Source organism: Macaca fascicularis, chromosome 3 (assembly GCF_037993035.2).
Source record: "Macaca fascicularis isolate 582-1 chromosome 3, T2T-MFA8v1.1".
Lineage (NCBI taxonomy): Eukaryota > Metazoa > Chordata > Mammalia > Primates > Cercopithecidae > Macaca > Macaca fascicularis.
In genome coordinates this window covers 41,975,387-41,987,731 of record NC_088377.1, presented here as the reverse complement: position 1 = coordinate 41,987,731, position 12,345 = coordinate 41,975,387, and the positions used below count along the sequence as shown (strand labels likewise).

General features: G+C 39.0%; 1 protein-coding gene across 1 annotated transcript; it reads right to left on the bottom strand.

The window, feature by feature from the left end:
• Positions 1 to 2,026: 2,026 nt before the first annotated feature.
• LOC135969860 (beta-defensin 109-like) lies at positions 2,027 to 9,816 on the bottom strand. Its single transcript, XM_065541159.1, has 2 exons — positions 9,759 to 9,816; positions 2,027 to 2,232 (listed from the first exon to the last, which is right to left on the bottom strand). The coding sequence occupies exons 1-2, from the start codon at positions 9,814 to 9,816 to the stop codon at positions 2,027 to 2,029; spliced, it is 264 nt and encodes an 87-aa protein (XP_065397231.1).
• Positions 9,817 to 12,345: the final 2,529 nt, after the last annotated feature.

Genomic DNA, 12,345 nt, shown 5'->3' with positions numbered 1-12,345 from the left:
ATCAGCCTTTCATCCCAAAGATGCAGCCCACTTGATCGTGGTGGATAAGCTTTTTGATGTGCTGCTGGATTCGGTTTGCCAGTATTTTATTGAGAATTTTTGCATCGATGTTCATCAGGGATAATGGCCTGAATTGAGCAGGTGTGTGTGTGTGTGTGTGTTTTTACCTCGGTTTGCCAGTAGGTTGATGTGTGTGTGTGACGTGTGTGTGTGTGTGTGAATGTGTGATAGAAAGCCAAATTAGGGCAGAGGAGGCTCCCCGGCCTGCCATGACATTGAATGTTCTGAATTCAAGATGCTCTAATGGACTGTGTCAGTTGGCCTTCAGCCAGGAGGTGGTGCTTGCAAAAGACTGGCAGCTGCGGTGGTAGTGGTGAGATTTGGACTTGCCTTATGTTACCCATGGGAGGTACTCTGGTGTCTCAGGGAACGGGTAGAGCCAAAGGGCTTCTAAAAGTTTCTTCTGTTATTTGTGTTAATCTACCAGGGTAGGTGGTTGAGCAAAACCAGGTGGGAACTAGGTCAGGTAAAGTGATGCTCTGGCTCTCTACATGTGGGACAAGCAGTGGCTCCAGTGGGAATTGGAAGGCAGTTCTTGGGCCACTGGGGTAATTTTCCAGAGAGAAGTGAAGCTGCCCCTGCCTCTGTACAAGGAGAGTCCATATGAAGAATGGGGAGTAGCAGCTTGGCAGTAAGCCCCATCCAGCTCCCACACCCTTGGCAAGGCAGGTCTCACACCCACAGTGTTCCACTGGGAGTAGCTAGCTAAGTTTCAAGAAGTCTGAACTCAGAGCTCAAAACTGACCCATACCATAAGCCTCTCCTATGGAGACAGCAACTGCAGCTTTCAGGCCACATCCCTCCTGATCCACCTGCAGAGCAGGGGCATCCAGCTCCTGTGCTTGCTGCTGCATCACACGTCCCACTCACCTCTCAGTTCTGGCCTGGGGAGTTTGTCCCCTCACAAGATTATATCAAACATTTCAGTTGGAAGGTTCTCTCAACCTGTGACCACCATTTGAGTTAGCTGGCAGACTTCTGGGAGGTCCTCCCTGAGGTAGAATCAGAAATGGCTTCCCTCCATCCTGCCAGAAACTGGGAACGCGCTGGAGACTCAAAGCACATCCCAATGCCACTCCTCATATACTCATCACTCTTCACTAAATCAAGTCCAGCCCTGAGCAGGATTAAGGCCTTCCCCTATGGCCTAGATTGATAGGTTTCCCAATGGAAGTGTATATCTTACAGTCAGTTTATCCCCCTCTCACACCCTGGAAACTCAAAATTTTCTGCCTAGCTTATGGTGTAAGCTGCATCCTGCTGCTTCTTTCAAATTGTCTGTGGCTTATTTCAATTTTCCTGTTAAGTTCCTGTGTTGCTTCTTGAAAGAAAGTTCAGTGTGAATTACTACACACCACTTTGTCTTTCCAAGTGCAAGAGGCAGGCTAACAATGCCTTCAATCCACCATCTTGGAAAACAAAAATAACAGTTTTCTCTTTTTTTTTTTTTTTTTTTTTTTTTTTTTGAGGCAGAGTCTGCACTCTGTCGCCCAGGCTGGAGTGCAGTGGCGCTATCTCGGCTCACTGCAAGCTCCGCCTCCCGGGTTCCCGCCATTCTCCTGCCTCAGCCTCCCGAGTAGCTGGGACTATAGGCACCCGCCACCGCGCCCGGCTAATTTTTTTTTTTTTTGTATTTTAGTAGAGACGGGGTTTCACCGTGTTAGCCAGGATGGTCTCGATCTCCTGACCTCGTGATCCGCCCGCCTCGGCCTCCCAAAGTGCAGGGATTACAGGCGTGAGCCACCGCGCCCGGCCTCAGTTTTCTCATTTTTAAAGGTTTTGTTAAGATCTGTTAATGACTCACAAAGAAATAGTATTGGGTATATTTGAAATTAGTATTTATTCATTTATGTTGATAAGTGAAAATACAAGATGGTTATCAAGATGGAAGTACTTAATATGTATATTTCAATATTCTTAGATGCAAAGAACTTCACTTTTGATGTATTTTTATTTTACGTCAGTTTCATTTCAACTTAGGTTTAAGGGGTTCTTGATAATCTGACATGATAAGTGGTGTTGGAATTGGCACTAAAATCCACCATGCTCTACAGCACTTCATCCTTCTTCGGCAGGCACCACTTTGATCTTCTACTACTTTGCAGACATCTCTTCTGCAAACACCAGACAAATTGAGACAATGACCTTCAGCAGCACCCAAACCACCTCTCACTGCAAGAAAGAAGATCCAGTGAGATCTACATAGTCCACAAATGGAATGTAAATCCACAAACACTCTTAAGAAAGAGAATAAATTTAGTATGAGCATTTTTACGTGGGAGTTTTTGAAATGGTTGCTGCTCACATGTCAGAGACACATGCAGATTAAGAAAGGTAGTAGTTCCGATCCTGGTTTGGCACAACAGTCGCGGTCTTTTTGGTGGGGGAAAAGGGATGTGGGAGGGGATGGTACATCTTCATCTTTTCCTCTAGGTTTTCTCTCAGAAATGGCTGTTGCTTACCGCAGGGCAAAAATGCCAGTGTCTTCTGCCAGAGTGGGTTACTGAGGGCCATGGTGGTTCCACCTTGTGGCTGATACTGATAGTCCCTTTCTGCTTTTTTTCGTTCCTAGCCAAAAAAGATGTTTCTGCAGTCTCAGGTATGCTGATTTCAGCAGTTGTTTTTTCTATATGGTTATTCGGTTTTTTTTTTTTTCTTTCACTCTCTCTCTCTCTCTCTCTTTTTTTTTCTTTTCTTTTTTTTTTTTTTTTTTTTTTTGGCTTCACTGTGTTGCCATAGTTTCTTAAGTGGTCCCTTGAACCCTCCCAGTGCTATTTTGGTTTGTACATAGCTATCTATATATTTTTTCTTGGGGGAAGTATAGAGTTAAAGGCTGGTGTATCCTGCTCTTGCTCCCCCAAGTGATTTCATTCCCCCAAGCTAATATTTCAGGCTTTCAATTTATCCGTGCTTTTATCTGTCCAAACGTAAGTGGAAATCACTTTTTCTCTCCACATTTAGATTTGCTCTGTCTACTTTAATTGCTAATATTGTCTTAGTCATAGGATAGATTAGTTAGAAAAAAGTATATTTTTGACATTATAAATGATCCTTTCAATTTGTGTCTAAAAGTGGAAAATATTAGAAAGCTTAACATTTATTATTGTGTCCAGACCAGTATTTCCTCCAGATGACCTTTATTACAACAAAGATAATTTAATGAAGATCTCTCTAATGGTAAAGCTGATGGCTTTGTGCTATTATAATATCCTTAAAATAAAGTGACAGTCTAGTGGAAAGACCAACTAAAGCAAGGGTTAGGAAAAAATCAGTTATTACCTTCATTTTGGTCTCACTCTGCATTAAGAGTTTTCATTGTGTCAAAGATTTATTATTCATTAAGTAACCAAAAGTTCATTTAATAGTAAATGGATCCTATTAAAGATGATTTTTAAAATTATAATCACATTACTTTTATTCACATCTACTGATGCCATTCACAGATGAGAATGGTATAACGTTATTTTATTTTTTTCATTTTGTCACATCTTTATTTACTTAGGTTTATGCTGTATCAAACAATGTATGTGTGGGAGTAATGGGTGATTCAGGAATGCATGAGGGGGAGGTTTAAGCTCTTTAACTTTGAACAATTAAAATTAGCAACATAATATTGAAATACATGCATAACACTCAAGTAGTACTTTCAAAATAGTGTATATTTCCTCTGTTTATTTGTAGCTTTTAAACCCAGCTATAAGTATTCTATTTCTTTTAGGCACCATAAGTCTGAAAGTCTGTAGTGAATGCTACAAGTAGTAAATGATTCTAATTCATGTGCTCCCACCTGTGGAAGAATTGAATGTCTTAGATAAAAAAAGATGGTGCAATTGGTGTACCAAGTATCTTAGAATATAATTTGGTGGTGGCTTTTCTGTTTCTGTAGCAGAGTAACATATATAATATATCCAAGTCATCAAGTTATTTAAATATGCCTTTAAACAGGGAGAACTGAAAATAATACTGTGAATCCTGGTAAGCATTTAAAAATAATGAGGAGAATATTGCCTTTACAAAGTCAAAATTTGTCTGAATACAACCCATATAGCAATTTCATAGCAAAACATTTCCTTCAATCCTATTAAAGTCAGAAGGAAAAGAAGAATGTCCACTGTCAATGCCGTATTAATATAGTTCTAAAAGTATTGAACAATGAAACATATTGTAAGAAGAGAAGTCAGAGGAGACTTGAGCCCATTGTTTTTCCTCTCCTTCTATACCTCCCAAAATACCATTGGAATGTTGTAACATTTTGAAGAATCTGTAGTAGTGTCCCAAATCATAGAATACTATGAATGCATCTGAATCTGAGATATCCCCAAAAGGTACAAAATAGGTGTGACTAGAATGAAAGAAAGATTTAGGCTTTTGGCCATGACTGCAAGTGAGCTGCTCTCAAGTGACTGCTGCTATAGAACAAATATATAGTAGAGGATCTCTTTGAAACACTTCTATCCCTGAAAATGGTTAGGCAAGTTCTTAAAATATCTCCTCTTGCAAACACAAAAATAGTCTGTGAACTGGAGCTTGAGCAGTGGGCACTTTGTATTGGATAGCTGATGGAGGGGGATGAGGGTTTCCCAGATCTTCTGGGAAGATCTGCTATGATCAATAATGCTAATGATGGTACTACTGACTCTTGAGCCATCAGAAATTTCAGTTTGTTAATGCTGAAACTTCTATATTGAGTTAAAGCATTGTGTCAGCTTCACAGAGGAAGTCTGGATAATAGCATTCTCATTTCAGACCATAAAATGATGTCAGGTTAAGGATGAACAATGAGTTCAGTATTAAAAATGATCAGGTAAGCAAGACACCATGAATAAAAGTTAATGAAATGAATAGCATATCTAGACCCTTTAAAACTAAATATATTGAAATCATCAATGTGGAGAAATAATTAAGGAGGAATGTATCAATTGTTTAAAGAAACAATCTACTATTACAAAGATGTAAAAACAATAGTAAAACAATATAGATGATAGAAAAAATGGGCAGGTCTGGCTGGGCATGGTGGCTCATGCCTGTAATCCCAGAACTTTGGGAGGCCAAGATGGGTGGATCACGAGGTCAGGAGTTCAAGACCAGCATGCCCAAGATGGTGAAACCTTGTCTCTACTAAAATATATATATATATAAATTAGCTGAGCATGGTGGTGGGTGCCTGTAGTCCCAGCTACTCAGGAGGCTGAGATAGAATAATCGCTTGAACCCAGGAGGTGGAGGTTGCAGTGAGCCAAGATCAGGTAAGAGGATAACTAGTGAAGAAGAAAAAATGTTTAAATGATATACCCAGAATGTAGGATGGAAACACAAGGTCTAACATTTATTTAATTCAAATATGGGGGGAGAGAAGTGTAAAAGGATTCACCATTTCAAGAGATTCTCAGAAAGAAATTAAGAAAAGGTATAAATCCATTGATTCAAAGAATATATTTCTAACAGATGATATAAAAATCAACTCACTTTAGTTAAATTATAAAACATTAAAACCAAACACCAGACCATACAAACATTGAAAAAAGGATAATTTATAATGAAATAATATTTATCTGATTATTAAAGAAAGAAAGAAACAAAGAGAAAGAAGGAAAGAAAGAAAAAAGAAAGAAACAAAGAGAAAGAAGGAAAGAAAGAAAGAAGAAAGAAAGAAAGAAAGAAAGAAAGAAAGAAAGAAAGAAAGAAAGAAAGAAAGAAAGAAAGAAAGAAAAAAGCATTAGTGAGGGAGAGTGAGCGAGAGTGAGTGTGTTTGGGCCCCTACTGATGATGCTAAACTATCACAAGCCCACACTCAGCCTTTCAACATTTGCTGGAGATTCACTTGTTCACTCATTCACTAAAAATGAGTAAACTAGTATCAACAAATGTCGAGAGAAAATAACTGTTAATATAGAATTGGGTACTAAGTAATGCTGTCTTTCAAGATCAAAAATAACAAAATGAAATTGACAGATAAAAATTAAAATTGTTCACTACCAAGAGATCTGCAGCAAATAAAATTTCAAAGGCTACATATCAGAAAGAAAGAATTTAACCCAAAAGCTGATACTAGAGTCAACTTGGAATTCCATAAATATCACTAAACTGATGATAATAGTAACACTTTCTGACACGTGGGGATTCTGAAAATAAGTGAACTTTTACTTTTGTTTAGAATTTAGAAAGTTGGGCCGGGCGCGGTGGCTCACGCCTGTAATCCCAGCACTTTGGGAGGCCGAGGCGGGCGGATCACAAGGTCAGGAGATCGAGACCACGGTGAAACCCCGTCTCTACTAAAAATACAAAAAATTAGCCGGGCGCGGTTGTGGGCGCCTGTAGTCCCAGCTACTCGGGAGGCTGAGGCAGGAGAATGGCGTGAACCCGGGAGGCGGAGCTTGCAGTGAGCCGAGATCGCGCCACTGCACTCCAGCCTGGGCGACAGAGCGAGACTCCGTCTCAAAAAAAAAAAAAAAAAAAAAAAAAGTAGAAAGTTGTAGAAAAATGCTGTTGCCCTGACAAAGAGAATAAGCTGGATAATCTATAGATCATAGATTTCATTTTGAAACATAGAACTGAGGTCTCAAACAAAGCTAATTAACTTAAATTCAGAGTGATGAAGCCCTGCTGAAAAAAGAACGGATCCACAGATGCTTTGTGCCTAGCTGAGTTGCAGCAGCAGAAGCAGGAGGAAGCTGCCCTTGATGGAGATAACAAGGAAACAAGTGAATCTCCAGCAAATGTTGAAAGGCTGAGTGTGGGCTTGTGATAGTTTAGCATCATCAGTAGGGGTCCAAACACACTCACTCTCACTCACTCTCCCTCCCTAATGCTTCTTTCTTTCTTTCTTTCTTTCTTTCTTTCTTTCTTTCTTTCTTTCTTTCTTTCTTTCTTTCTTTCTTTCTTTCTTTCTTTCTTTCCTTCTTTCTTTCCTTCCTTCCTTCCTTCCTTCCTTCCTTCTTTCCTTCCTTCCTTCCTTCCTTCTTTCTTTCTTTCTTTCTTTCTCTCTCTCTCCTTCTCCTTCCTTCCTTCCTTCCTTCCTTCCTTCCTTCCTTCCTTCCTTCCTTCCTTCCTTTCTTCCTCCCTCCCTCCTTCCCTCCCTCCCTCCCTCTCTTCCTTTCTCTCTCTCTCTCTCTCTCTTTCTGTCTTTGGAGTCTCACTCTGTCGCCCAGGCTGGAGTGCAATGGCGCGATCTTGTCTCACTGCATCCTCCGCCTCCAGGGTTCAAGCGATTCTCCTGACTCAGCCTCCCAAGTAGCTGGGACTACAGGCGCATGCCACCATGCCCGGCTAATTTTTTGTATTTAGTAGAGACGGGGTTTGACCGTGTTAGCCACTGACCTCGTGATCTGCCCACCTCGGCCTCCCAAAGTGCTGGGATTACAAGCGTGAGCCACAGCGCCCGGCCCCACTAATGGTTTTTTCATGACCTATCTTGTGTGCTCCTAGGTAAGATCGGATGGAGAGCAGAACTACCAGATGCACTTTTGAGGGACAGCCATGTAGGAACTGCTGCAATTTGAGGTGAGAGCAAGGTAAAGGTCTTACTGTGAGAATCAGGTAAAATCTTCTGTTACTGGGGAGTGGGTGAGGGAGCTGAGACAATCCCCCTTCACTCTCTTTTCTCACAGGTGCATAAGCAGAGGGGCCTGATGAGGTCTGAAGGCAGGGCAGGGCAGGTAGATGAGAGAAGCAGATTCTCTGGTCTTTCTTTGAGTGTGAGGCAGCTACTGCCCAAGGCTGGGCAAGGGATGGGAGCCCTGAGAGATTCTTGAGGTGCAGAGATAGAGGCTTGCTGAGGATGAAAGTGTACAGGAGAGCTAAGAGAGGCTCCAGTGCTGACCATGGCATTCTGCAAGAAGAGAAAATCTGTATGTAGTGGTTTATGAGGGAAAATCATGAGTTCAATTTCGGATATCTATGACTTTTGAAATTCAGTGTCCAAGTAGATATACCAGTTATGCAGTTGGATAATTTATTATAAGCCTGCAGTTCAAAAGGAGGTCCAAAAGGAGAATTGAAAAGGATGAGACTTGCTGAGCCCCTCCAGAGTGTGTGGTGAGGGAGAAGAGAAGAGAATCAGGCACTGAGCTCTGGAGCTCTCCAATAGGAAGTGTGATGGGAAAAGATGAGGAAGAAACAAAGAAAGCCGAAGTGGTAGCTCCAGTGAGATAGGCTGAGAATCAAGTGAATGAGCTGTCCTGGAAACCAAGTGAAGAAAGTATACTATGAAGAAGGAAGTGATTATTTGTGTCAAATGCTGCTAATAGGCCAATTAAAGTTGTAGTGAAAAATGATCATTGGACCTAGCAATATGGAGATTATTGGTCACTTTGACAAAAGTGGTGTCAATAACATGATTGAAAAAAGGGGAGAGAGCCCGACTGGGATATATTTAAGAGACAATGAGAGGAGAGGAATTGAAGACAGAGAGTATGAACAACTATTTTAAGATTTTTACTGAAAACTAGAGCAAAAAATAGGATGACAGCTGGCATCAGAAGAAAAGCAAGGACATACTTAACAGCATATTTGTATGCTGATGGTAATAATTTACTAGCATAAAAATTGATGACACAGTCACAATTGATGACACACGATATAGTGAACTGCAACAGGAAAATCCCCAAGGTACACAGCAAAGAGGGAATATAATACACAAATATATTTTTTAAAAAATGATTTGAATCTCTGAAACATCTGTTTTGACATTAACCTTTCATTCCTGCAATGGTTATTTTAAGCATGTTCTCATTTGTCCAGTGTTGCCAGGTTATTATAAAGTATATTAGACTTTATGAAAAACATTTTTTAAAATACTAGTTTTTTTCTCATTTGTTTCATTAATTTATATTTTGTATTTATAACTTTCCCTTTATCTTCTTTAGGTTGATTATGCTTTTTTTTTCCCAAAAGCCCTCAAAATGCATGCTTAGACCATTAAATTTTAGCTGGTTTAGTATTGAAAGTGATGTTACCCATTTCTGTGTGGTTACCTGTAATATACCATGAGCTTGGTGTCTTTACTTATTATTAATTCACTTGTCTGAAGTTCCTTTAACTCTCCTTTCTAGTCCTAAGTTTCACTTTGCAAATCATTTTTTATTCATAGCCACGTAAAATAGAATTTATTTTGAAAAGTCTCTCATATAATTTTCACTTATTCTAGGATTATAATTTTTCTGTTTGTCTCTTTGAATAAAACTTTCAGATTTCTCAACACTCATTTAGCAGTAGCTCCTATTGATAGAATTCCAAACATCTCTTTTGACCTAGTGAGCAAATATAATAATAAATGCTGCTGAAATTCAATCCTGTCAGATCTAACTGCCTGCATATAAATTTCCAGGTCCCACAAAGGCATCTCATTGAGGTCACATTCTGTTGTATCCTTACTTTGTATCTTGAGATGCCTTAGTGGGGCATGGAAATTGATATGTAGGCAGTTTGATCTGACAGGATTGAATTTCAGCAGCATCCATTATTATATCCACTCACTAGATCAAAAAACATGGATTGAATTATCAACAGGAGCTACTGCTAAATGAGTCTCTTTTAGCAGTAGTATAATAGGGAAAAAATAATATTTTTCCCTATTATAATCCCAGTGAAGCTGTAAATATTAGGTTCTTGAACCCACAGGACTGATTCTAGGATCTTGTCTGGCCAGGGATATAGCCTTCTAATCTGCAGAACCTTATAGTAATCAGCTACCAACTTACCTGGGGATAAAAGAATTGAAAAAAGAAGGAGAATAAGAAGAAGTAAATGGAGTCTCATGGCTGAAGGGCCAGCATCAATGTGGGTTGAGCCTGGAGTCTCTGGACATCGTGGGTCTGGGCCTTTTTGTGATGCCGTCTGAGTCTGTGATTTGTTCTTGGTTAGTAGAGACTAACGAAAAAAGAATAAATCTCCCACAAGAAACTTCCAGGGACACACAAGTACATAAATGTGGTGATATCTCAATGGATGAGAAAGCAGGTGAATGCTATTTATTTCCAAAAGACTCAGGATGTCTTATTGTCACCTGCTTTCTTTATTATTTTCAACATGCACATGCAATAATCATTGCTCTTACTTTAAGTATAAAGTATTGTTTGCCAGGCAATATAGTAGGAACTGAAGTAAAATTGTTACACAAAAACTGTACGTAATTAATGGATATAGTTTGGCAAATTTGCACATATATATTACTCTTGTTACCACAACCAATATCCAGGTAATAATATACCCATCACCTCCAAATGTTTCCTACGTCCCTTTATTGTTGTTGTTGTTGTTGTTGTTGTTGTCAGAACCCCTAAGATCGACCCTCTTAACAAATTGTTACATACAAAATACCTCAGTAATAACTATAGGTACTATGTTTTAGAGCCTATCTCTGTAATTGACTCATTTTGCATAGCTTTAACCCTTGAACAATAACTCCCCGTATTGTTCTTTCCCACTCAATAAAATACCAAACTCTTTTAAAGCACATTCTATATAATCCACTTTATGAAGCTTTTCCTAACATTCTTTTGTCTGCCCCCCTTCAGTAAAGGGAACTACTAACATAACAATTACCTATTTTGGATTTTTGTGTCTCTTACATATATTCCTGCATGAACCCATTTAACACTTTATCTCCCATTATCTTAATATGAAGTAAAATAAAACTTGAAATGATTTTAAAAATGAAATCACAGAAGGGCTTTGTAAAAGTATGATGTACCATTGCTTATTTGTAAGAATTCAAGTGACATTAGGGGTTTTAAAACATCTTTTGTTTTGATTGGTTCTTTGCTTGTAATCCTTGTGTCTTGCATATTGTGGGCACAGGGTCTTTCCCAGCTCTTTGCTTGGGGAAGATAAGTTAGAGTTACAATGAACACCAAAGGCTATCTTGTCTAGTAACTTACCTTCCAGATGAGGAAATGAGCTGAGGGAAAGGAAGAAACTTGCCCAAGATCACCCAGTGATCAAGTGAGGAAGGTGATAAAGACAGCACTAACGCTTGGTATTCTGAGCCTCATTCTATTTTCCACTCTTGCCCCTTCTCTGTTTCCTCCTTTCTTCTCCAGCCTTCTAAAGAAAACTTTGCAGTTCTGCTGCAATGTCTACCTAAGGACATCCTGAGGAGACCCCACTTTTCCTTAGACTGCTTTTTTAAGCACTGTCCTGCATTTTCTTCTTCAGTCTTGTTGCATCCCATTTTTGGCTATAAGTAATGCTTCTGCTGTGCTGTTCTATCCAATTAGTTTTTTTCTATTTTCATTGAGTGAAAATTAAAACAACAAAAAACATGAGTTTATCTAAATTTGGAAGTTTTAAAACTTGATTAAAATTTCCTGGGGATATGGATGTAAGACATATATTCTAAAATATTTTTCATTTTCAAAATTAAAAATCAAACCCATATATTTAGCCAGGGTGACTACTCGATAACTACTAATCAGATGGGTCTTCAGTAATGCCACAAGGTTAATGCTCTTATAAATCAATTCCCTGGTGTTTTGTGCTACTGAGTTAATACAATTTGATACGGTATCACCTTTAACCAGGCTTTGAGGAGTCACACAAAGGAACAGCACAACAGAGCCATAGGGTGGAATGTGTGGGGAAACCGAGATGTAAAACACAGCCTTAACTCTGACATTTACTCCACTGTTGGGAAAAGTACTTCAATTCCCAGGGCCTTAATATTTTCCTGTATAAAACAGGAAAAATAGAGCCATCTTTAAGGTTTTGTCAAATATTGTTGCTGAGTGATTTTAGTGTCTGCAGCTATCCTCTCTGCTAATCACAACAAGGTTAACTAACTGTTCTTTTGTTTAAAGATATTTTTGCATTTGTTTAAAAATACTTATTCTTCCTTTCACAAAAAAGGAAACATTTTAAAGATAATTTATAAGATGTTCAGAGTCTCTTACATATCAACTCTTCACAATGTGGTAGAGTAGCTTAACCCCATTCCTAAGAGTATAGATTCAGATCAGCCTGTATGTAATTAACCCCCAAACCTATGTGGAGTGTGGGATAGATAATATATTTCAAACACATGAAAAGGCACAAGCACATACACACACACAGGCACACACACACACACAGTATTACCAATGCAGAGGTGCAGATGAAAATATTGGATAGACAGCTCAAAACTCTTAATACTAAAATAATCCTAATAATAACTTTCCTTCCAAAGTCACCACCGACAATCAGATCTCTTAAAGGTTGGTGCCTTAGGTTTGTGAACTTTGTGTAACTTTTGACTTTCTTATTTGGTTGTATGCTATTTACCTCATAGAAAGAAACTTCTTCTTCTTCATC

Coding starts and splice junctions, on each gene's coding strand:
- LOC135969860 (XM_065541159.1), bottom strand. CDS start 9,816: ATGAGACTCCATTTACTTCTTCTTATTCTCCTTCTTTTTTCAATTCTT. Junction 2,233..9,758: donor TTCAATTCTTTTATCCCCAG/GTAAGTTGGTAG, acceptor TCTTTCTTGCAG/TGAGAGGTGGTTTGGGTGCT.